The sequence below is a fragment of the Hylobates moloch genome, unplaced genomic scaffold (assembly GCF_009828535.3).
Source record: "Hylobates moloch isolate HMO894 unplaced genomic scaffold, HMol_V3 SCAFFOLD_4, whole genome shotgun sequence".
NCBI classification, from domain to species: Eukaryota; Metazoa; Chordata; class Mammalia; order Primates; family Hylobatidae; genus Hylobates; species Hylobates moloch.
In genome coordinates this window covers 39,944,646-39,972,392 of record NW_026652279.1, presented here as the reverse complement: position 1 = coordinate 39,972,392, position 27,747 = coordinate 39,944,646, and the positions used below count along the sequence as shown (strand labels likewise).

Sequence of the window (27,747 nt, the reverse complement as noted above, 5' to 3'; positions counted from 1 at the left end):
AAAAATCATAAACCAGTAGGGGTAAAAGGCCAAAAGTTAAAATTAAGAAAGTAGTTAAGTAAAACTCTCTTAACCACTAAGCATTACTTCTTGTCTTTTCAGAAAACTAAGGACTTTTATTAATTCCTTACGTGGACTTCAGAAAACATAATACATACTGCCAAATTGTGTCATCTTAAAAAAAAAAAAGAAAATACAATACAAACCATAGGAGAAGTGGTAAATGAAATTATAAAGCAAACAGATATTCTGAAACTCAAAAGGTGTTCCAGTTTCCTCATTTGTCACTTAGACCTTTCCTGTGGAACAGGAATAGCCAAGGATGAGAACAAAGGACTTAAAACAATCTGGCACTAAACAAGGCCCAGGGAGAAAAACAAGAAAGCCCTTTCAAATTGTATCCAGGACTTGTTTCCCATCACTGTGGCTTTTAAGCTAAAAACTTACAAGAGAAGGATCACTTATAAAATTTCAATATTTTTCTTAATCCTCGCTTCACCTAGTACCAGGGAGGCTTCTCATACCCTTCTATCTTAAATTATTTTCCTTAGAAGAACACAGAACATATGTCTTGCCAGTTTAAATTAGAACAGAACTACTCACGGGGTCTAAGGGAGCCCTCATATTCTGATCAGTGTCATCATCTCCTGATAATTCATGCAAAACAACATTTGCTAATCCTGATAATCGGCTCAGCATTTCTGTAAAAAAAGAAGGGGGGAAAAAACTAAGAATTAGCAAAATGAACATGGGCTTCTCCTATATTGATAACCATATCATCCGTGAATGAAAAAAGAATACTGTACAGGTGATTTGTATTAGACACAGTCTGCAGCACAATGACATCTTCAAAGAGGCATTTGAGTACTTACAGTGTAGTCACACACTGTTCTTTTCAGTGGCAATTGTATAGAGGTTATCACCATCACTAACATCATTTCTAAAATAAAATATAAGTACCTAATCGTTAAACATTAATACAATGTTAAATACAAATTTATACTTGTTAAATACACCTTAAAGGTAATTTTTATCTTTAATGCCCTTCTTTCATAGTAGTTTCACTTACAAACATGAATTTCTTTTTTCTTTTCTTTTTTTTTTTTTTTTTTTTTGAGACAGGGTCTTGCTCTGTCACGCAGGCTGGAGGTACAGGGACACAATCTCAGCTCACTGCAACCTCTGCTTCCTGGGCTCAAGCGATCCTCCCACCTCAGCCTTTTGAGTAGCTGAGACTACAGGCACATGCCCAAACATGAATGTCTTACTCTTTTTACCTCTGCCAGACTGTTATTCTCTCCCACTTGTTCAAATAAACTCCATGATACTGCAACATTTTTCTTTTTATGTGCCCTATGAACCCCATTCTTTCAGAAAGCTTTCTTGATAAACCACGTGGCTTTGCTAAAATTTAAACATAAACTTTGTTCAAAATGTACAGCATTAAATGCATATATTAGAAAAGGAGGAACGACAGAAATCAGTAACCTACGATTCTTCTATAGAAAATTAGAAAAAGAACAAATTACAGCCAGTGTAAGCAGAAAAATAAAAATAAAAATCAGAGTAGAAATTAATAAAAATAGAAAAATAGAGAATATCAATAAAACCAAAAGTTGATTATCTGAAAAGATCAATAAAATTGATAAAACTCTAGTCAAGATGACCAAGAAAAAAATAGAGAAGACACAAATTACTGGCATCATAAATGAAAGAGGAAACATCATTAATGATCTAACATACATTAAAAGATAATAAACACTACAAATAGCCCTATACTTTAAAGTTCATCAATGTAGATAAAATGGGTCAGTTCACTGAAAGATTCAAGCTACCAAAAGCTCAAGAAGAAATAGAGAACCTGAATATAAATGAGTATATGTGTATGGGTGCATGTGTGTACAGACACACACATATATATATATATACACACACACATAAATATGAAATTGAATTCATATATTAAAAACCTTCTAAAAAAGGAAAACTCCAGATCTTCATTAGTAGGTAACAACAAACATTTAAGGAATAATACCAATTTTATATAATCTATGCCAGAAGATAGAAAAGGAGGGAACACCTTCTAACTTATTTTACCAGACCAGCATTGCCCTAATACTAAAAGCAGACAAAGATATTACAAGAAAACTATAGACCAATGTTCCTCATGGTCACAGTCAACAAAATATTCGAAATACTCCATAAAATATTAGCTAATTAAATCCAGTAATATATAAAAAGATAATACATCACAACCAAGTGGGGTTCAAGAAATGTAATGTAAATTCATAGTATGAAAATCAATGTAATTCACCATATTAATAGACTAAATAAGGAAAACCACATAATATCAATAGACTGAGAAAAAGCATTTGACACATTTCAATATCTACTCATGATTATGAATTCACAATGAGAATAATTCATCCTCAGCAAACTAAGAAGTAAATTTCCTTAACCTAATAAAAGGCATCTTTAAAAAACTTACAGCCAACATTATAATTAATCGTGAGAAACTGAATGTTCTCACCATATGAGAAACAAGGCAAAGATGTTATCTCTTACTACTTCTATCTAACTCTATACTGGAAGTCCCAGCCAATGCAACAAGCAAGAAAAAGAAAAGAAATACAAATTGGAAAGGAAGAAATAAAACTGTCTCAACTAGCAAAATGATTGTCCATGTAGACTTTCCTTAAAAAAACAACTCCTAGAATAAGTGAATTTAGCAAGGTTGCAGGATACAAAGTCACTATATAAAAGTCAACTGCAGGCCAGGTGCAGTGGCTCACGCCTGTAATCCCAGCACTTTGGGAGGCTGAGGAGGGCGGATCACGAGGTCAGGAGATCGACACCATCTTGGCTAACACTGTGAAACCCCAACTCTACTAAAAATACAAAAAATTAGCTGGGTGTGGTGGTGGGTGCCTGTAGTCCCAGCTACTCTAGAGGCTGAGGCAGGAGAATGGTGTGAACCCAGGAGATGGAGCTTACAGTGAGCCTAGATTGCTCCATCTCAAAATAAATAAATAAATAAATAAATAAATAAATAAATAAATAAATAAATAAATAAATAAAAAATAAATAAATAAATAAATAAATAAATAAATAAATAAATAAATAAAAGTCAACTGCATTCCCATTACAATGAACAAGAGGAATTTGAAACCAATAAGAATACCATTTACACCAGCACTGAATAAACAGAGCAGGACTTGGGTAGACAGCTAACAAAATATGTGCAGAATTTGCTGAATGCTGAAAACTATTGAAAAACTGAGGAAGACATAAAAAATCTAAATAAATGTAGAAATAAAACATATACATGCATTTGAACTCTATAATGTTAAAGTATCAATTCTCCCCACTTTGATCTATAAAATTAGTGCAATTCCAAACTTAATCCCAGCAAGCTTTTAGTAAACATCAAAAAGCTGACAGGAGTTCTTATTTCTCTTCTTATTCTACAATTGAGTAAACTGGGTTTCAGAAAGTTTGATTGAACTGGGTTTTTATTACAACATTCATGTTCTTTCTACTCTATTCTTAACTCTAACACAAGGCAAGGTAGTAAAGAGAGTGCAAAAAAATATAGATAAAGGTAACATTGGTGAAAACTCAGAAAACTCACTGATACTGACTGAGGGACTCAGACCACGTAGAAGACATAAGACAATTTGAGTTGGGCCCCAAAGGACAGGAAGTCTTTGAAGAGTCCGACATGGAAACCAATTCTACCCAACATATTAAACACAGCCAAAATCAGTTCATTCTCCCCCACTTATAACAATAAACAAGTTCCTTTCAACATAATTTTAATGACCTTTATATGAAATATTTATCATATTGTATAATCATGTCTGTGCCTTGCCCATTTCTCGGCTCATTCTCACTATGTTCAAATGAAAATAAAACCTTATCTAAGATTCTAAAAAAAAATAAAATAAAATAAAATAAAAATAAATAAATAAACTTGCTTTCACTTTAAAAAAAAAAAAAGCTGACTCTAAAACATATGAAAAGGCAAGGAGTGTGGAAATTATTCACTACAATTACAAGACAGGGCAGCACTGGTGAAAGTATAGACACACAGATCAATGGAACAAAATGGAGAGCCTAGAAATAGACATATACAAATCGAGTCAATTGATTTTTAACAAAGGTACAAATGCAATTAAGTAGAGAAAGGACAATCTTTTCAATAAATGGTTACGGAACAATTGGACATCTGCAAAAGAGTGAACCTTGACATACAACTCACACCTTATACAAAGCATATCTCAAGATGGATCAGAGACCTAAACTTAAATTGTAAAGGTTTTAGAAATAAACACAGGAGAACATTTTTGTGATGCTGAATTTGGCAATGAGCTTTTCTACACCAAAAAAGCACAATACATTATAAAAAATATTGATTAAAAATTTATCAAAACATAACAACTTTTGCTCTGTGAAGACAATGTTAAGAAAACGAAAAGACAAGTCATTGAAGCCGGGCGTGGTGGCTCACACCTGTAATCCCAGCACTTTGGGAGGCTGAGGCAAGCAGATCAGTTGAGGCCAGGAGTTCAAGACCAGCCTGGCCAACATGGCAAAACCCCACCTCTACTAAAAATACAAAAATAAGCTGGGCGTGATGGCGCATGCCTGTAGTCCCAGCTACTCAGGAGGCTGAGGCACAAGAATCGCTTGAACCTGGAAGGCAGGGATTGCAGTGAGCTGAGATCATGCCACTGTACTCCAGCCTGGGCAACAGAGCAAGACTGTCTCGAAAAAAAAAAGAAAAGACAAGTCATAGATTAGGAGAAAATATTTGCAAATAGCATATCCAGTAAATAACTTGTATCCAGAATCTAAAACAATAAAAATATCTTAAAACTCAACATCAATAAAGTAAAACACCTGATAAAGAAATGTGCAAGAGACGTGAATAGATACTTCACCAAAGAAGATAGATGGATGGTAAATAAATAGGTGAAAAGATGCTTAAGTTAATCTGGCATTAGGAAAACACTCTTTAAAAGCAAAATGAAATACCACTATCTACCTAATAGAATTGCTAAGATATGTATTTTTTCATGCTGGCAGGGATATAGAGTAACATGAACTTTCAATGCCTGCAGATTAGAATACAAAATGGTACAGCTACTTTGGAAAACTGTTTGACAGTTTCTTTAAAAGTTAAATGTACATTTACCAATCCCACTCCTAGGCATCTAACCAAGTTTATAGTAGGTTTACTCATAATCACAGATTCTGAAAATAGCCAAGATATCCTTCAACAAGTGAATGAATAACAAACTGTAGCACATCCGAACAATGGAATACTACTCAGCAAAAGAATGAACAATTGATTCACACAATACTTAAACCTAAAATGCCTTTTGCTACATGGAATAAGCTAAACATTAAAAGATACACATCATATTATTCTATTTATATAACATTTTGAACAAGTCCAAAATTAACCCACACAAATATAGTTGTCAGGGCTTGAGGGAAGGAAATGTGGCTGAATATAAAAGAGCAACACAAGGGAATTTTTAAGGTGAAGGAACTGTTCTGTATGATCTTGAAGTAGTAACTTCATAACCATATGCATTTGTCAAAACTCACTGAACTGTACATTCCAAAGAGCAAACTTAATTGTATACAATTTTTTTAAAACTTCAGCCAGGATGTCAGGCGTTCCAAAAATGGAATGCAGACTGTGACAAATAGATCTAACTATATTATAAATATATGATATAACCTCACTAAAGGAGATGGGGCTAACCTAAGAAACAAAAATGGTGTTTTGACTGGGTACTATAAGGATAAACACAAAAAGAACTGACATAAACACTGTACTCTAGTTGGTAAATTTCTTTCTCACAGTGGTATGGGTTAGCAATTCTGAAACTACTTCATTGTACACTAGGGTTAAATGAGTAAGTAAATTGTAGATAATGAGATTCAGGTTTTTTACTATCAGTGAAAGAAGTTACAAATAAGGCAAGAAGGCTAGGATAAACCCCATGGTACTGGATTAGAGTCACAGATATCAGTATGAACTCATGTTTATTTTAATATATATATAAATAGACAAATGCAGAAATAAGTATAGATATATATGCATTATAATTATTACAGAGACATATATATTCTAGCCGTGTCCACTGAAAAGTCCTAGAAACAGTAACACCTCAGTAGCAATGAGCGCATCCAGCATCCAGATGTCGATTTCTAAATGCCAATCTCCAATAAAAGGAACTAGGGCTCCTGGGAGAAATGGCTGCCTATCTAGGGTTGGGGCAGGAGCCAGAAAGTAAGGAAGTGTTCAAAAAAGAAAAAGAAAAAAGACGGGGTATGTGATCAGGAGCCAACCTGAAGGAGCTCCCAATGGTCAATGCTAGAATAATTTGAGTTACAGAATAAATAACAGTAGTATTGGATTATATGGATTATAACCCAAATAAATTAAATATCCATCAGTCAATACTGATATAAATAAAGCATTAAATAAATTAATGGTAGAAACAAATCTTCCTTACAAAAGAATTCCAAATAATTTTTGTTGATACGTCCCCCTCTAAAAATGGAGCTTAATTCCCTCTCCTTCAGTATAGGCTGGACCTAGTGACTCACTTCCAAAGAATAGAATATGAAAAAAGAAAAACAGCAACATCAGAGTGGTGAGACTTGGCAACCACCACCTCAACCAAGTGATCAAGATTAACATCACCAGTGATAAATCATCGTAATATCATGTAACCGCTGATATAACGTGATGAGAAGGGTACTTTACCTCTGTGGTATTCTTCTGCAAAACCCATAAGCCCAGTCTAATCATGAGAAAACACTGGGAAAACCTAGATTCAGGGACATTCTAAAAATACCTGACCAATACTCTTCAAAACTGTCGAAGTAATGAAAAACAACAAAAAACTAAGAAACAGTCACAGATTAGAGAAGACAAGGAGACATGCTGATTAAATGCAAAGTAGGCCAGGCACAGTGGCTCACGTCTGTAATCCTGGCACTTTGGGAGGCCCAGGCAGGCAGATCACTTGAGGTCAGTAGTTCGAGACCAGCCTGGCCAACATGGTGAAACTCCATCTCTACTAAAAAATACAAAAATTAGCCTGGTGTGATGGCATGCACCTGCAGTCCCAGCTACTGGGCAGTCTGAGATGGGAGAATCACTTGAACCTGGGAGGCAGAGGTTGCAGTGAGCTGAGATCACACCACTGCACTCCAGCCTGGGTGCCAGAGTGAGACCCTGTCTCTAAATAAATAAATAAATAAATGCAAGGCAGTATCCTGGATTGGGTTCTGAAACACAATGACATTACTGGAAAAAATGGTGAAATCTGAATGAAGTCTACCTATAGTTTAGTTTATGGCATTGCACCTATGTTCTCTGTTTTGAAAAACCTACCATGGTTGTGTAAAATGCTAACATTAGAGGATGCTAGATACAGTGTATACAATAACTGTCTAATCTTCCCAAGTTGTATGTAAATCTAAAGTTATTCCAAAATCAATTTACTTTTATAACCACTGTGTAGGCTACATATTCAGATCAGTGTCAACTGCTAGTCCATAAAATCCATGAAAATGAGAAGTATATTAATGCTTTGATAGGAAAAATCAAAATAGAACTGGACTGTGCATAGCATTAGTTTACGTGATTGTGCCTAATTTTACACTTTGTGATAAAATGTTATTTGGCTTTTAAAACCCTCAGCAGGGGCCTGGCGTGGTGGCTCACACCTGTAATCCCAGCACTTTGGGAGGCTGAGGCGGGTGGATCACAAGGTCAGGAGTTTGAGACCAGTCTGACCAACATGGTGAAAACCCGTCTCTACTAAAAATACAAAAATTAGCTGGATTTGGTGGCACATGCCTGTAATCCCAGCTACTCAGGAGGCTGAGGCAGATGAATCACTTGAACCTGAGAGGTGGAGGTTGCAGTGAGCCAAGATTCGCACCACTGCACTCCAGCCTGGGCAACAGGGCGAGACCCTGTCTCAAAAAAAAAAAAAAAAAAAACCCTCAGCAGGAAGAAATAAAAAAACTATTGTACAAAATAAACACTTAAATGAAACTAGGCTCTGCTACGGTTTTCTTCTACTGGGGATAATAATAGTGCTTAGGGCAGCCATAGTTCTTAAGAAATAAGTGATGAGAGATACCTGTTTTTTTAATAGGTTGTCTTGGGTAATCTAAGTAGCACATCACTTAGAAAACATATGTGAGACAGAAATAGAAAAAGTGAACTGTTCCCTAGGAAGGCAACGCAGGATCATATATAACTTCATATCTAAATGCTGGAAGGGCAACACAGTGTCACGTATGAATACATAGGGCCATATATAACTATTTATTCAAGGCATGAGAACCACAGCTATAGTCAGGATAAAAAAAATCACAATTTAGCAGTATACAGATTCTAAACTTTCTTTTCAACTTTAGAGATCATATTTTCTTTGGTTAACTTTTAATGAAGGAAATGAATACCATCACTAAAGAGTTTCTTAAACATACAGATTTCTACTAATCAAAGAAAATCATAATGGAACCTAACTTATCAAACAGAATCACTTTATCTTCAGATTTTTCAGACCACTTTGGAACAAAGAAAACAAAATAACCAATTGATGAGATTCTGAGAAGATGGGAGTAGCAAGGGGCCCCATGGATTTTGTATCTTCCTTTATTCCCACATAAAAACAGACAAAGCAACTAGATAACAAAAGATCCATGGACAGCCTTTAGCAAAAAACTACTTAACAAAGTTTCCTACAAACCCCAAAGTAAACGTGGATATAGACAAACCGCCAACACTCACAAGATCTGGGTGTCACTGGTGTTCAAATGGGAGGAAATTGAGGGAAGCCAGAGGAGTACAACACCAAGAGGACCTCAAAAGAGCCCGTGGGCATTCACTGGCAAATGTGCCAAGCCAATTACAGAACAGTAGTTGATACAAGGAGGGGTCTTCCCATTCCAATAACAGGTACCTGCCAGGGGCCTATGAGGGCTGAAAGAGCTGAGGCAGTCTGGACCTTTATTAATTCTCAGAACTGAAGAGTTGGGGCTCTCTTGAAGGATAGGGTCCCACAATGAGGAGAATCTGCTGAGAGAGAATTAAAATTAAGTGACTAAGGAAAGAGGAGGTCCAGATAAAGAGCAGGTGAAAGTGGCAAGGAAAGAAAGGCAGGAAATCTGAGAAATCCAGCTGCCATGTAGTTGAACAATGTCTGAAATAGCACAAGAGGAAACCTTATCAAGTTAGAAAAGCTGCATAAAATCTCTTTCTAAAAGTTCAGCAACACTAAATTCATATTAAAAATGAACTACTGAGGCCAGGCGTGCTGGCTCATCCTGTAATCCTAGCACTTTGGGAGGCTGAGGAGGGAGGATCACTTGAGCCTAGGGGTTCAAGACTAGCCTGAACAACATAGCAAGATCCCATCTCTACAAAATTTTTTTAAAAAATCAGCCAGGCATGGTGGCACATGCATGTAGGCCCAGCTATTCAGGTGGCTGAGGTGGGAAGATTGCTTGAGCCCAAGAGGTGGAGGCTGCAGTGAGCCATAATCACACCCCTACACTCCAGCCTGGGTGATAGAGTAAGACCCTGTCTCAAAAAAGAAAAAAAAAGAGCAACTGAAAAGTATCACAATTCAGATACGTTACTAGAAGAAAAAAAAGGAGGAAAACGATAATAATAACATCCTGACAGAAAATGGAAGCATGTCAGAGAGCCATGCTCAAAAAAACGGTTCAAAACTATAGCCACTTAAATCTACCGAAGGAACTAAAAGGCATTAAAAATGACATAAGATGTGAAAAAATAAACACTAGAAATAGAAAAATCCAGAAATAAAGTGAAAACAAGAAGTGACTGAAAAATTTTAAAAATCATTTTGGAAATGAAGATGAAACTAAAAGGAACAGGAAAATGAGTAAATATAACAAACCATGTCATTTAAAAAAAAGCAAAGTTGAAATGAAGGATAATTTTAAAAATCAAAAAGAAATGACCTAAAAAACTAGATATGCAACCACCTTATGATCCTCAATTCCACTCCCCGGCATTTATCTTAGAGAAAAGAAAACTTAAGTTCACACGAGAACCTGCTGTATATAAACATTCATAGCAGCTTTATTTCTATTAACAGATGGTTAAGCAAACTGGTATATACGGGCAAATGGTTAAACAAACTGGTACATAGATCCCATGGCATACTTCTCAGAAATAAAAAGCAACAAACTACTGATGGACCCACAACTTAGATGGATCTCCAGAAAACTACATTGAATGAAAAAAAGCCAGTCCCAAAAGGTTACATATTATACAATTCCATACTTCTATAACATTTTTGAAATGACAAAATTTTAGAAATGGAGGAAAGATTAGTGGTTACCAGTGGTTAGAGAGGGGTTGGGGAGGGAAGCGACTGTGGTCATAACAAGGCAACACAAGGGATCCTTGTGGTGTTGCAACTGTTCAATATCTTGACTATGGCAGTGGATACAGGAACCTACACAGGTGATGTAACATTGCAGAACTTAATGATACACACACATACATATACAAATGAATATACAAGTAAAACTGGGGAATATATCAATCTCAATATCCTAATTGTGATATTATGTATCAGTTTTGCAAAATGTTACCACTGGAAGAAACAACAAAGTGTATAAAAGAGCTCTGTATTATTTCCTACAACTGCATGTGACTCTACAATTGTCTTCATATTTAAAAAACAAATGAAAAAGAAATGAACTAAATGCAACATGATATCCTGAATTGAATCCTGGAACAGAAAATGGACATTAATGGAGAAACTGGTGAAATGTGAACAATGTCTGGAGTTCAGTTAATATTAATGTACCAATGTTGGTTTCTTAATTTTGTACACTGCTAATGTCACATGTTAATCTTAGGAAATACTAAGCAAAGGATACACCAGACTTCTGCACTATCTTTGCAAATTTTCTGTAGTAAGCTTTCTGTAGTGATCTGAAATAATTCCTAATAATTTGTTTATTTTTAAAAAAGTAAGAAATTAAGAGTTACGTAGGATTTGCGAGAAACAGATAAATATTGAAGATAAGTAATGTGAATAACAGGATTCCCTGAAGAAGAAAAGCAAAGCAAAGAAACAGCACAAATATGAAAAACCATAATCCAAGAATATTTATTTGAAAAATTTTTTAAAAAGATTTGAAACTACATCTTGAAAGAGCCCACAATGTACCTCAGAATGTCAACTCAGAATGATCAACAAAACGCTCTAGTAAAATTACTGGACTTAAAAAAATCCTTTAGACTTTAGGTTAAAACATCATATGACTAGTAAGATAAAGAAAAGAAAGCATTAGATTTTTCAACAGCAATGCTTTTGTCAGAAAAAAAAAATGAGTTACAAATTTAAGATATTCAAGAAAAGAAAAAGTGAGCCAAGGATTCTATTTCTAGCAAACACAAACTTTAGATATAAAAAACACAGACAAAATGTTATGAACAAGCAAGAAAATTCATGACATATGAATATTCCCTTAAGCCTTTCCTAAAGAATTTACTACAGGCAAAACTTGAGGCAATCCAAATGACTAAAGAAACATCATTATAAGAACTAGTGGTGAGCATTAAATATACGGTTACTAACAGAATTAAGACTAAGTAAAGACTGGGGAAGAGACAGCATAGTATGTAATGATTATATGCTCTGACAATATATATGACAACCATGAAAAAAAATCGGGAAGAATGTGAATAGCACATGCAAAAAATAAATATTTTTAAACAGTTTTCAATAATTAAAAGTAGTGGTTGTCTATGGCCATACCACCCTGAACACATCCGATCTCGTCTAAAGTGGCTGTGGTGGTGATATTAGTATCATCACTCCTAGATTACTATATGTGAAATATAGAATTAAAGCAAATGAGTAATTATGGATACACTAATTCTGTATTTTCAGTTATTAAAAAAAGATACAGATGTAATACAGAAGAAATTAAGAATCCCAAAATACAAACTGATCTTTGAATCTGAATAGGAACAATCAGTGTGAAATGACAATTCAGTATTTTATATTTGTTCCCATATTTTCCTAGCTCTGTCCACTGAAAAGGCTTAAAAGTAATGACAAACTGAGAAGCAATGAATATCTCTAGTGCCTAGATTGGGGTCTTGAAATACTCTTTCCCATTTTTAAAAAAGTTTTTAAAAGAAGGTTTTCTTAGAGAAATGGCTAATTCCAGTTCTAAAGTGGAAATGTACAAAATGATCCTGAAACATCTTGTCATACAAGATAGGAAGCTTTCAAAGGACACAGGTTCCCATTGGCTAAAAGGATAATTTGAATATGTATGAATAAGAATTGCAGCACACTGGGCCATACTGTCCAAGGTAATTTACAGATTCAATGCCAACCCCATCAAGCTACCAATGACTTTCTTCACAAAATTGGAAAAAACTACTTTAAAGTTCATATGGAACCAAAAAAGAGCCCGCATAGCCAAGACAATCCTAAGCAAAAAGAACAAAGCTGGATGCATCATGCTACCTGACTTCAAATTATACTACAAGGCGACAGTAACCAAAACAGCATGGTACTGGTACCAAAACACATATATAGACCAACGGAACAGAACAGAGTCCTCAGAAATAACACCACACATCTACAACCATCTAATCTTTGACAAATCTGACAAAAATAAGAAATGGGGAAAGGACTCCCTATTTAATAAATGGTGCTGGGAAAACTGGCTAGCCATATGTAGAAAGCTGAAACTGGATCCCTTCCTTGCACCTTATACAAAAATTAATTCAAGATGGATTAAAGACTTAAATGTTAGACCTAAAACCATAAAAAACCCTAGAAGAAAACCTAGGCAATACCATTCAGGACATAGGCATGGGCAAAGACTTCATGACTAAAACAACAAAAGCAATGACAACAAAAGCCAAAATAGACAAATGGGATCTAATTAAACTAAAGAGCTTCTGCACAGCAAAAGAAACTACCATCAGAGTGAACAGGCAACCTACAGAATGGGAGAAAATTTTTGCAATCTACCCATCTGACAAAGGGATATTATCCAGAATCTACAAAGAACTTAAACAAATTTACAAGAAAAAAAATAACACCATCAAAAAGTGGGCGAAGGATATGAACAGACACTTCTCAAAAGAAGACATTTATGCAGCCAACAGACACATGGAAAAATGCTCATCATCACTGGTCATCAGAGAAATGCAAATCAAAACTACAATGAGATACCATCTCACGCCAGTTAGAATGGCAATCATTAAAAAGTCAGGAAACAACAGATGCTGGAGAGGTTGTGGAAAAATAGGAATGCTTTTACACTATTGGTGGTAGTGTAAATTAGTTCAACCATTGTGGAAGACAGTGTGGCAATTCCTCAAGGATCAGAACTAGAAATACCATTTGACCCAGCGATCCCATTACTGGGTATATACCCAGAGGATTATAAATCATGCTACTATAAAGACATATGCACATGTATGTTTATTGTAGCACTATTCACAATAGCAAAGACTTGGAACAAATCCAAATGTCCATCAATGATAGACTGGATTAAGAAAATGTGGCACACATACACCATGGAATACTATGCAGCCATAAAAAAGGATGAGTTAATGTCCTTGGCAGGGACATGGATGAAGCTGGAAACCATCATCCTCAGTAAACTATCACAAGGACAGAAATCAAACACCGCATGTTCTCACTCATAGGTGGGAACTGAACAATAAGAACACTTGGACACAGGGCAAGGAACATAACACACCGGGACCTGTCAGGGGTTGGGGGCTGGGGAAGGGATAGCATTAGGAGAAATACCTAATGTAAATGACGAGTTGATGGGTGCAGGAAACCAACATGGCACATGTATACCTATGTAATAAACCTGCACATTGTGCACATGTACCCTAGAACTTAAAGTATAATAAAAAAATACAGTTAATCAAAATTAATACCTCTAGGAATAGAAATTATAAACACATAATTTCCACGGAAAAATTATAAAATAAGTCACCAATGCTAAAACACCAGAAATAGTTGCTGTTAGAAAATTTTACCAAATTGTCAAAAATGAGATAATCTAAGTGCTACAGAAGTTGCTATTTATATTGCTCCAAAACATAGAAAAAGAAAATGAAAAATTACAAACCATCTCCCTATGAATACTGATGCCAACATTCTAAATAAATTTTAATTAGAATTTTAAATAAAATATTAGCAAACTAAATCTGACTAGATACTGAAAAAAATTATCACCAAGTGGATTTATTCTAGTAATTCAAATATCATTAAATATTATGAAATCCATTATGGAAATCCATACCACTACCACATGAGTTTCTGATTGACCCTCCCTAGAAAGGAGTGTGCCCACCAGCATCCTACTGAATATCACTGAATATCATAGCAAACGAAGAACACATACACATGAACACAGGATAATAATGATAATATTAATGGCAACAATTATTGAGAAACATTTAATTTAAATGCAAACGCTATATACTCTTTAATCTTAACAAAATCTGCAAGATAAGTATTATCATCATCCCCATTTTATAGAGGGAAAACTGACACTCAGAAATTAAGACATTTCAAGGTCCCTCAGTTAAATATATAATACAATAGCAGCCAGGCAGGGTGGCTCACGCCTGTAATCCCAGCACTTTAGAAGGCTGAGGTGAGAGGATGGCTTGAGCTCAAGAGTTCAAGACCAGCCTGAGCAACATAGTGAGACTCTGTCTCTACAAAAAAAATTTTTTTAATTAGCTGGGCATACTGGCATATGCCTGCAGTCCCAGATATTCAGGAGGCTGAGGCAGGAGGATCACCTGAGCCCAGGAGTTTGAGAGTGTAGTCAGCTATGATCACACCACTGCACTCCAGCCTGGGCAACAGAACAAGACCTTGTCTCAAAAAAAAAAAAAAAAGAATAAAATAAAAAAGATTAATAGAATAAAATAAAAAGCTATTTAAAGGAAAAATAGATTACTTTTCTCACATAACCATTTAAAAATATGTACCTTTTAAGAAAGGAAAGACTAACATTTAAATGAGATAAAAATCTGGGAGAGTGCTAGGGATGTACCAGTTCAGGCAGGACAAAAGGAGTCTCTCATAGACTGATTCAACAAACTCAGAGATCCACAGGAAAGCAGGTGACATAGTGGGAAGAGCACCAAACTGGGAAGTTTTCCATCCTGGCTCAATAAGAAGCTGCATCATAGTCGGTAAGTCACCTTACAGCGTCAGTTTCCTCGTCTTAAAATGAAGACTGACAAGGACCATTCTAATGCCCCCTACTCTACAGCTGTTGACATTAAAGGAATAACCTGGAAATGTAAATGGAAGGGCATCTCAGCCACAGTTGTAGGCTTTTGGTAGCTCAAAGGTTGGGAACTACAGGGCAAGAAAGCCAGTAAGTAGCCATGCTTAAGCTAAATGAAGAAAGATGGGTACCCCCTTCTATTAGGCTCACTGAGGACAGAAATGGGCAAATGTATAGATAAAAATTAATAAAGGAGAAAATATTCATATTCATAGTCATAAATGTATGTAAGGAATATATATGTATACATATATATTCCTTACATACATTTACGTATACGTATATATACCATATATACATATATATGTATATATGTATACATATGTATACATATATATGTATATATATACATATGTATACGTATATATATACGTATACATATATGTAAAAATTAATAAAGGGGAAATATTCATATTCATAGTCATAAATTCATGTAAGGAATATGTATGACTGTTGGACAAACAATGTTATTGCTGTTATCTTATAAAGCATCAAAATAATGAATAGCAACTAAGGAAAAGAATAAAATGCAGAGCTTCATGCCAAGGCCAGGGATTCCACAAAACACTAAGGCAAATAAAACAATTCCTCAAAGTCTATGCTGGTCACAGCTTTCACAAACCCTGCCATAGGACCTTAACACTTATGTGTTGAAGTGGCACTTAGAATTAAGTAAGTTTTATTTTCTCCAAGTCTTCACTGTTATCAATGATTATTCTTATAACAACCACCTGGTGTTGAGCATTATTCTAGGAACTATAAAAATATAAAAAGAATTATAAAGCATGTCCCTAGCCACCAAAAACAGAACAATATGCACAGGAAAATAAGCGAAATAACTGAAGACAGTGAGTGCATGCTTGTGTGTATATGCATATACGCCATCTACTTTGGAATTTAAATCACATTTTCCCACAGAAACAGAGAAGGTGGTTAGCTTTCAGTTGAGGTGACTCCTCAAACTTATTTCATGTTTATTTAGTTAAGCCTCAGTAGCTGTCCTTAATTCCTTAAATCTCGAAGTGATTTTCAACCAAGTTGAGGGGCTAATAGGTAGTGCTGTATAGCTGGAAATAACATATTCAATATTATGACATAATTTTACAATTAGAAAATGAACAACTATTTTTCATGATGCAGAAGCCACTATGTTAATTAAATGAATTTAAAAGTAAGTGGTAGCTATAACATACATACACAGCATGACCCGCCAAGCACTGCTCCAATATCTTTATATATAACTTACTTTTCATTATTTAACTCACTTTATTTATTTATTTATTTTGAGACGGAGTTTCACTATTGTCGCCCAGGCTGGAGTGCAGTGGCGCGATCTCACTGCAATCTCTGCCTCCCGGGTTCAAGCGATTCTCCTGCCTGAGCCTCCCGAGTAGCTGGGATTACTGGTACCCGCTGCCACGACTGGCTAATTTTTGGTATTTTTAGTAGAGACAGGGGTTTCACCATGTTGGCCAGGCTGGTCTCAAACTCCTGACTCAAGTGATCCACCCGCCTCAGCCTCCCAAAGTGCTGGGATTACAGGGGTGAGCCACTGAGCCCGGCCTAACTCACTTTATTCTTAAAACAACCGCAAGAGGGAGTACTGTCAATATTCCCAGTTTTAAGGTGAGTAAACTAAGGCAGAGGGATGTTAAGTAATTTCCCCAGTCGTCACATAGTTCGACAAAGCTTCTTGGTGGGTGAAGATACACAGAAAATATTTTATTTTCTGAATAATCTCATTATCCAATATTCTTCACTCGGGTTGAAAATAGAATGAGGGGATAAAAGCACTATGTTAATAGGTAAGTACTTTTTTTTTAAGCAGTACATAAACTAAAATGATTCATAGTAGTATGGCCCCAAATAATTCCATATTGTTTATACCACAGACAGGTTCACACAAGGGCCCTAGGATATATATACATGTATGTTCACTACAGCAGTGTTTTGATGGCTAATGACTGAAAATCTAAATGTCCATCAATGGGGACAAGCTAAATACTATTTTTATATTTTTACAAAGGACTGCTGTGTAGCCATAAAAAGGAGGAGGTAGTTTTATACCCATGGATATCAAAAGTGCCTAATATACAGTATTAAATGGCAAAAGCATGTGTATTAGGATTCCACTTGTGGGAAAGACAGAAGGGGTATATATTATCATGTGCTTTATTATGATCAGAAAATTTCTTAAATATAACCAAGAAATTATTTACAGTGCTTACTTCTGGGAGGTGGGGAATGGAGATGGGTAGATCAGCAGATAGAGAAAGAAAAAGACTTTTTTTACATTGTATCCTTCTGTATTAAATTTCCTTTTATCAAAAACATATAGCTGATTTTAAATAGCTTAATTAAAAATACAGCAATATAGAGCCTAGTCTCCTTTTACATAATGGTTTCTAACTACAGACTGGTATGTAATGATCAGTGGTATTCCTAATAGTAATTCACCTAGATAAATTGATGAATGATTTATTTTATAAACAAGGATAAAGTCAACATCCCTTTAATTAATCCGTTAATCAAAGAGAGAAAAAGAAAAGGGGCCTATAAACCTCAAGCAGAAGGTTGAAAAAAATCTTCTAAAGATCATGTTTAAGAAAGGCTGCATCCCAAAGTCTGGATGCCAGAAATGCCAATGACCTTCTTGAAAAACAAGGAAGTATCTTTACGTGATTGTCAAATTGGGTTGGTAGGTCCCAAGGTGTGGACAAGCCTTTTTAAAAATTTCATTCTTTTACGTTTATACTTTTGCATATTTCATATTATACACAACATATTTACAGTGGTAGTCATACACTATAAATAATTAAACATACAACATTTGGGGAGATGCATGCTCAAAAATGTTTTACTGACAGGGAGTGCAATTAAAAAGGTTTGGAAGCTACTGAGGTAGTAAAATATATTAATGCAGTGAAAAGAAAAACATTAAAAGGTCATTCTGTGGTCAAGGGATGAGAAGTAAAAGCTATGAAGCAGTTAATGCACAATGCCTGCAACTTTTGAGTACTCTTCAACTTTTTCCTGCATCTATTCCAAAACCAAATCCTGCCATTTTTCTAATAGGATATTTCCTGAGTTTGCCCCTTCATAACCATTCTGACCATCTAAATCTTATCAATTCACGCTTTTGGAAAGGCCTCCGGCCCTTCTGTAAGGAGCCCTCCACTTGCTTGCCTCTTGCACAGAATCGTAAGAAGGTCCTTTAAGTGCTCGGACAGCTTCCAACTATCCCCAAAAGTGAAAGTACTTATCCATGATTGTACATATCCCTGTCCCACTCTCAAACTGTCCGCTCCCCATAGACCAACTGGAGCTCTTTAAATAAGTCAGACAAATATATTCCTCATTCCTCAAGGGACTCACCCTCCCTTTCACATTCCGGTTGTGCAGATTAAACGTACTCCACACCATCAAACCAAGTTATTTTTCCTCGAGAACTCTCTTCGAGGTTCCTTTTTCTCTAACAGCCTGCCCACCTCTGATTCCTGGGATTTTCGTGTTGACAGGATCGTTGGGATCTTTCCTCTCTTCTCATCTTTCCAGTAACCCATTAGCATTAGCAGGATTATTGGACAGGCCTCCGTTTGCATTAATATCTCCAATGATTCTGTGATCTCCGCCCTAAAGACCTTTGATTTCTTTTGGTCGCGCCTCCCCTTCGGGACACCAAGTTTGTTTAGGGCCTGAGCACAGGGGCCCGGCAGGTTCTTTCCGACGTCAGCGGCTGCCTACCGAGGCCGACCTAGGCAGGCCGCTCCAGGAACAAGGCCGTGCGGACAGGACTGACCTAGGCGCTTTTCCCCGTCGCTCCCAGAGGAGAAACGTACCGGGGAGGGGACAGACTGTGAGCAAGTGGTCCAAGTCTGCGCAGGGCGACCCCGAAGGCCCACCGGAGAGGCCGAGAGGCTTGTTGGCTACTAGAACGAGGCCTGGTAGGTGAAGGAGGCGGGTGAAGGGCCGGATCCAGGACTGAATCCGGGAGAGGCGGGGCGAGGAGGGGACTCCGATGTAGCTGCTTGGGCAGCTCCCGCGGCCCCTCTGGCGGGGGTGACCGTTCTTGGACTCGCAGAGGGAAGAGTTGGGTAGCGTTCCCCACTCACCTAGAAGCGCTGCCGCCTGAGGCTCCAGCTGCCCCCCTCCCAATTCAAGCCACGTCAGCTCGGGAACCCCGTACGCGACACCTTCCACCGCCGCGCCCCGCCAGGGACTCAGCCACTAGCAGTTGGGACGGAAGATGGGATTAAGACACCGACCAATCAGGACTATCGGCAGGACGTTACCAGGGAGACCAGGCACGCCTTGTTTGTTAACAACCTATCAACAATGACGGAAACCAATCAACGACAGAAGATGCTCCGCTTCCTCAAAGAAACAGCCAATGGACCCTAAAGGGTGAATGAGGGGCGTGATTAGACGGGAGTAGGTGCCCCGGAACAAGATCTGGGGAGGGACAGGAAATGCCGAGTGGGTGGGCGTTCTGGGAAAGGTCAGATGTTCTCAGCGTGAGGTGTTTATGCTGGCTTCTTCCAATTCCTCCGCTTCGTCGGCTGTGACTGACCGAGACTGCGGCTTGGGCTTCCGCAGAGACTTGAGACTGCGGGCACCCGCTGCCATTAGGATTGTTGAATGAGCTGTGAGAAGGGAGTCGGGGATATGGGACTCTTAGATTCAAAAAATACTGGAGCCTCTTAGTTGTTCGTCTAGTTTGACCTTTTGATTTGTTGATGAAAAATAATTAACCATAGAAGTAACTTGCCCAAAGTCAAACAGCGACTTAGTGATGGAACTCGGACTAGAACCCGGTGTCAGTATGAAAGAGGATCAGCGATGTCTGTAAGGACATGATTGTGAGAGAGAGAGTAGTGAATACTAGGAAGGTGCCTTTTACAAAGTGGAGCCTGAGCCTGGACCTAAGCAAAGATTGAGAGTTGAGGGCTCAGGCTCTGCAATGAGTGTCAGTGAGGAGCTCCAGCAAAAGACTGAAATCACTCATGCTTTCCTTAAACCCCTAAGGAAAGGGAGGGAAAGTAGCCAGCTCCCAATGACCTGTCATTTCAGGCACTCTCTTGGCAATAAGAGTAATGTTAGTTGGAATTTATTGAATCTAACTGTGCACTCAGCTGGCCCATTGTATGTATACTCATCTTAATGATTACATAACTTCGCAATTCAAACATCAGCTCAGTAAGGCCTTTCCTGGCTGCCCATCTTACGGAACTGGAGGTCATTATGCTAAGTGAAATAAGTCTGGCACAGAAAGACAAATGCCCCATGGTCTCACTCATGTGGGAGCTTAAAAAGTTGATCTCATGGAGCAGAGATAAGTACCAGAGGCTGGGAAGATAAGTACCAGAGGAGTTGGGGGAGGCAGGGAAGAGATTGGTTAATGGGTACAAACATAGATAGAAGGAATAAGTTCAAGTGTTTGATAGCACAGTAGGGTGACTATAGTTAACAATATGTTATATATTTCAAAATAACTAGAAGAGAAGATTAGAAATGTTCCCAACACAAAGAAATGATAAATGTTCGAGGTGATAGATATCCTAAACACCCTGATTTGATCATTACACACTGTATGTATATATCAAACTACCACACCCCATAAATATGTACAAATATGTATCAATACAAACATAAATAAAATTGCAGTTTCCTGCATGCACTATACTTCTTCTTTGCTTCTTTTTCCCCTAAGCATTTTGCCATCTAACATACTATATATTTCATTTATCTCGTATCTCTCTTCTCATTAGATTATAAGCTCCAGGAAGGTAGTAATTTTGATCTCAGCTTTATCTCCAGGTCCCAGAAAAGTATAGAGGAGGGCACTCAATATCTGTTAATAAAGTATATATGATTATCCTTATTTTAAATGTGAGGCAATAAGACTTCAGAAGGTCAAATAATTCACACAAGGTCACATAGTGAGGGGCAGAGACAGAATTTGAAGTGGGTATTCAATGTCAATGCTGCAGTACTTCATGAATACATCATATTCTTATATACCTGATTGTATCCACCCAGCAAAGTCCTAAACCTGCATCAGTCCAACCATTGGTTTCTACTCCTACCTTTGGGGAGCAAAATGCTGCAGGAGACATCAGGACAATGTCATCAGTGACATCAATGTCCTGACCACTACACATTCAGTTTCCAGCTGAACTCCATTTTCAGCACACTCCCAAATCCTTCTTGTCTTCAGCTTCCTCTCCTATTTGCCACAATTATTCAAACCTTTAACATCCTCTTTAAGTCCCAACCCTGTGTCTACACCTCACACTCCTAGCAGATGAACTTGCTTCTATCTTAGAGAAAATAGAAACCATCACTGAGAGTCCTATTGTACTCCCTTACACAAAATTTACCTTTCTACATACTTATTTCCACATTCAATCTTAGAATTTACCTTTCAGTTTGAACAGAATGAAACTTTCTTATAGGAGAAGAGATTAGAATTTTGTCTGTCTAGTAGGTCTTCTTATGGCTCTACCTTCTATTATTGGGTGAGCACAGTATGGTGAGAATTATAATGAACACTAGGGGCGCGAAGGAAGAAAATGAGGTGGAGAAGTTAAAGAGCAAAACTGATATTATTTCTAAGTTCACTGAAGGACTGGAAATAATTTAGAATGCAACTTAATGGAAGCAATTTAGGCTCTGAGATGGTGATCAAGATAATAAAAGATAATTAGGGATTGCCCCAGCAAAAAAGAGGGTACAGAATAGTGGAGGTAGATGGAGCAGCATGTGCATGGACCATTTGGGCAATTTGACATAAGTGATATGACTGAACAGATAGGCAAAGAGTAGGTCATAAAATTGTGCCATTTTATGCTAAGGGGTTTGGATATGACTCTAAGCTCCAGAGCAGTTAGAGACTGCAGAAATCACAGAAGTGTGGAGTCATTCAGGTGTCCCTTAGAGAGTGACCATTTCCCTAATTAAAAGTACAGGGAGGAAAAGTTGAAAGACAAGAAATGTCACATTCTCTGTGATTTACCATTGCCCAATTCCCTCTCCCCTTTTTCAGTTCTTTCCTCATCATCATCTTACCTTCCCCTATACCAAATGCAAACTTATTCCAAAACTTTCATGCAGCCTTATTTATTAATGTATCTTCCATACCTAATGTATCTTCAGCATAGTATATACTCAATAAATATTTGTTAAATAAAATATCCAACATATAATTCTATATGAATAAATCTTAAAATCTTAGAGAAATAAGAAATTGTCTTGAAAAATGTAACTTCGAGACATATCAATTATATGCAAAAATATACATTCACATGATCACATCAACCAATGAAGAAAAATATTTTCACAAGAAGAGGGAAGGTGGGGAAAGAAAAAGAGGGATGGTGGGGAAAGAGGAAGGGAGATGAGGGGGGAAAAAGATGGAAGGTGAGGAAACAAAGTGGGGAAAGAAGAAGAGGGAAGGTGGGGAAAGAAAAAGAGGGATGGTGGGGAAAGGGGAAAGAAGAAGAGGAATGGCAGGGGAAGAAGAGGGAAGGTGGGGGAAGAAGAAGAGGGAAGGTGGGGATAGGGAAAAGAAGCTGAGGAAAGAAGGTGGGGAAAGAAGAAGAGGGAAGGTGGGAGGAAGAAAAAAAATCAACACCCATTCATAATAAAAAAAAAACTCAGAAAACTAAGAATCGAAGGATATTTACTCAACTTGATAGAAAAATATTGCAGATTCTTAATGGTGAGAAACTAGATGCTTTCCAAGATCAGGAACAAGGTAAGGATGTCCCCTCTCACTACTCCTAAGTGACATTATACTAAACCTCCTGCCTAATGTAAGACAAGAAAGGGAAATAAAAGATATTCATACTAGAAAGTAATAAATAAAACTGTCTTTGTAGATGACATAATTTTTTTATGTAAAAAAATACCTAAGAATAAAAAAAACCTCCTGGAATTAATAAGCAATTTTAACAAGGCTACAGGGTAAAAGGTGAATTGCTTTCCTCAGCAAAGAACAATTGGAATTTGAAATTAAAAACACAACACCATTTACATTAGCCTCAAAAAAAAAAAGAAGAAATAAATACTTAGGCATAAATCTAACAAAATATGTACAGACTCTATGTGAAGGAAACTAGCAAACCTCAGATTAAAAAAATTAAAATCTAAATAAATGGAGAAATATTCCATATTCCCAGAAAGCATCAGTATGGTTATGATGTGAATTCTTCCTAACTTTATCTGTAGATTCAATAAGATCTCAATCAAAATTTTAGCACATTATTTTGTGGATATCAACAAATTAATTCTGAATTTTATATGAAAAAGTAAAAGACCCAGACTAATCCACAGAATATTCAAGAAGAACAAAGTTGGAGGACTGACATTACCCAACTTCAAGACTTACTACAAAGCTACAGTAAACAAGACAGCATGGTATTGGCAAAAGAATAGACAAATAGACAATTGGAACAGAATGGAGAGCCCCAAAATAGATCCACGTAAATGTAGACAACTGATCTTTGACAACGGAGCAAAGGTAATTCAATGGAGAAAAGAGTCTTTTCAATACATGGTGCTAGAACAACTGGAGATCCACATGTAAAAAATGACACACACCTTATACCTTTTATAAAAATTAACTGAAAATGGATCTTAAGATGTAAATACAAAATGTAAAACTATAAAACATCTATAGGATAATTTGAGACTCTAGGTGACTCGGAGTTTGGTGATGACTTTTCAGATACAACACCAAAAGCATGATCCAATGCAGGGGGGGAAACCTAATAAATTGGACTTGATTAAAATGAAAAACTTCTGCTCTGCAAAAGGCACTGTTAAGAAGATTAAAAAAACAAGGCACAGACTGGGAGAAAATATTTGCAGAATACCTATTTGATAAAGGACTGTTACCTAAAATACACAAGGAACACTTATAATGCAAACATTTTAATTAAAATATTCACAAGTGGGCAAAAGATCTGAACAGACACCTCACCAAAGAAGATACACAGATGGCAAATAAGCACACGAAAAAATGCAGCCAGGCACGGTCGCTTACGCCTGTAATCCCAGCACTTTGGGAGGCCAAGGCAGGCAGATCACCAGGTCAGAAGTTTAAGACCAGCCTGACCAACATGATGAAACTCCCGCCTCTACTTAAAAAAATACAAAAATTAACCAGGCGTGGTGGTGCGCACCAGTAATCCCAGCTACTCAGGAGGCTGAGGCAGGAGCATCGCTTGAACCCAGGAGGTGGAGGTTGCAATGAGCTGAGATTGCACCATGGCACTCCAGCCTGGGGGACACAGCGTGACTCCGTCTAAAAAAGAAAGGAAGGAAGGAAGGGAGGGAGGGAGGAAGGAAGGAAGAAAGAAGGAAAGAAAAGAAAGAGAAAGAAAGAGAAAGAAAGAAAGAGAGAGAGAAAGAAAGAGAGAAAGAAAAAGAAAGAAAGAAAGAAAGAAAAGAAAGAAAGAAAGAAAGAAAGAAAGAAAGAAAGAAAGAAAGAAAGAAAAGAAGAAAAGAAAAGAAAGAAACTCAACATCGTACATTACTAGGGAATTGCAAATTAAAGGAACAATAAGATGTCACCACACACCTATCTGAATGACAAAAATCCAAAACCCGGACATCATCAACTGCTGGCAAGGAAGTAGAACAACAGGAACTCACATTTATTACTGGTGGGAATGCAAAATGATACAACCACTTTGGAAGACAGTTAAGCAGTTTCTTACAAAGCTAAACATAGATTGACCATACCATCCAGCAATCATGCTCCTAGATATATCCAAATCAGTGAAAATGTATGTCCACAAAAAAACTTGCACATGAATGTTCATAGCAGCTTTATTCATAATTCTCAAAACTTGAAAGCAACCAAGATGTCCTTCAGTAGATAAACGGATATACTGTGGTATTTCATACAACTGAACATTATTCAGTGATAAAAAGAATTGAGCAATCAAGCCATGAAAAGACATGGAGGAATGTTAAATGCATATTGTTAAGTGAAAGAAATCAGTCTGAAAAGGCTATATACTGTGTGGTCCAGCAATATGACATTTTGAAAGAGGCAAAACTATAGAAACAGTAAAAGAAAATCAGTGGCTGTCATGGATGGGGTTGGGAAGGGGCAAAGAAGGATTAATATATGGAATGGAGAGAATATTTTAAGGGAGAGAAACTATTTTGTATGATACTGCAGTGGTGGATATGTGGTATTGTGCATTTGTCAAACTCCATAGAACTGTATAACATAAAGAGTAAATTTTAATGTGAACTGTGGACTTTAGTTAATGATAATGTCTCAATATTGGTTCATCAAATGTAATAAACATGGTAATAATAGGGGAAACTGCTGAGAGGTGGGAAGTGGGGGGAGGATGAGATGAATATATAAAACTCTGTCTGTCTGCTCAATGTGTCTGTAAATCTAAAACTGTGCCAAAAAATAAAGGAATGTATGTGTATACATATATTTCCAAATTTGACTCAAGAAAAAGTAGAGGAATTTGACAACTTCTAGAAAAAAAAACAATTAAAAGTTGTTAATCTCAGAAGAAAAGTATACAATCCAGACAGTTTTTCAGGCAATTGCTTTTGGGGCTTTGTTATAGACTGAATATTTGTGTTCCCGGCAAAATTCATATGCTGATGTCCTGTCAATTTTATAGTATGAGGGGTTAGGGCCTTTGGGAGATAATTAGGTCATGAAGGTAGAGACTTCATGAATGAGATTAGTGCCCTTATAAAAGAGACCCCAGAGTGCTCCCTTGTCTTTTTTTTGTTTTTTGAGACAGGGTTTCACTCTTGGGCTGGAGTGCAGTGGCATAATTTTGGCTCACTGCAACCTCAACTTCCAGGGCTTAGGTGATCATCTCACCTCAGCCTCCAGAGTAGCTGAGACTACAAGTGTACGCCCACCATGCCCAGCTAATTTTTGTGGGTTTTTGTGTTTTTTTTTTTTTTTTTGTAGAGATTGGATTTTGCCATGTTGCCCAGGCTGGTCTTTAACTCTTGGACTCAAGCAATACACCTGCCTCGGCCTCCCAAAGTGCTAGGATTAGAGGCATGAGCTACTGCACTTAGCTCCCTTGCCTCTTTTGCCATGTGAGGATGAATGAGAAGATGGCGTCTGTGAGCCATGAAGTGAGCCCTCACGCAACACCTAATCTACCAGTGCCTTAATCTTAGACTTCTCAAACTCCAAAATTATGGGAAATAAATTTCTGTTGTTTATAAGCCATCTAGTCTATGATATTGTTATAGCATCCCAGACTAAGACAAGCTTTCAAGGAACAGATATTTCCTATGCTATACAATCTATACAGAGCATAGGAACAGATGGATGTTTCCCAGCTAATTCAGGTCTAAAAAAAAAGAAAAAAAGGTCTTTTTGTAGTTTAACTGTGATTACCTTTGTCATTACACTTTTCTGTCTCCATATTTACTCTACCCAAAGATATTGTTGACAAAAGTATCTATTTTCAGGGCAGCTTCATGGGGCCTATAACGAGAAAGAGGTAAAATCAGGGTAGGCAATCAAGTGGTGGCTCCATGGCAGGGCCACTGAAACTAATAGCGCAGTTAGAGCCCTAGCCCTTCCAAAGCCCGACATGAGCCAGGGCTTAGAACATCTTCTGCAGGCTCTCCAGGACTTCAATGCGCAACAGAATGTTGCTGAATATCAACTGCAGCTGTTCAGGACTGAGATGCCCAGCAGATCGCATCAACAGCTGACACTGCTCCCTAATAATGTGTGTGTCTCTCACATAGCTGGTCTCTAGAATTAGTTTTACATACAGTCATTAAATAAAAAATCCGCATTAATCAGGATTCTCTAGGGTGAAGATGAACCTTAACTGTGAGATTTGGATTTTGTATGAAAATATCTCTGTATACTTACCCTGCCCTGGGTCCTTATCTGTTGTATTTCCCTACATGAGCAAAATTCCCAGAAGGATCCAGAGTGTACCAAACACCACATAGTCCAAGCCTAAGAAAGATAATTTTTCTGAATTCCTTGGCCTTCATATGCCGGGAAACCAAAAAGCTGGCAAGACTACTAGAATTTAAGCCCCACCCCCACGCTTGTACTGTAGATTATCCACAAGAGTAGGGGCTGGTGCTGGACAGGAAGCAGTAGGAGGGGCCAGAGATTATTGCTATCAGCAATACAGAGGAAATGCACATTCTGGAAGGGGACAAGGAGGTGATGACTGGAAGAGCAAATTCCTGGATCTCCTTTGACCTGGGCTTCTGAATATGCTGGGGCAGTGGTCCCCAGCCTTTTTGAAACCAGGGACTGGTTTCATGGAAGACGGAAGGGGCAGGTGGCAGGGTAGGGGGTGGTTTCAGGATGAAACTCTTCCACCTCAG

General features: G+C 37.3%; 1 protein-coding gene across 6 annotated transcripts in view; it reads right to left on the bottom strand.

The window, feature by feature from the left end:
- Positions 1-19,685, bottom strand: part of GOLGB1 (golgin B1) — a 93,857-nt gene extending 74,172 nt beyond the window's left edge. For 3 of the 6 annotated variants that reach the window (XM_032150050.2, XM_032150052.2, XM_032150053.2), the window contains exons 1-2: positions 19,494-19,685; positions 604-701 (exon numbers count right to left, since the gene is read on the bottom strand). In XM_032150050.2, the coding sequence (XP_032005941.1) occupies positions 604-699 (96 nt within the window). In that variant the 5' untranslated portion in view covers positions 700-701; positions 19,494-19,685. Of the gene's footprint in view, positions 1-603; positions 702-18,869; positions 19,470-19,493 lie in introns of those variants that run through there. The other 3 variants (XM_032150056.2, XM_032150057.2, XM_032150051.2) reach the window with 3 other exon arrangements.
- Between the last annotated feature and the right edge of the window lie 8,062 nt (positions 19,686-27,747).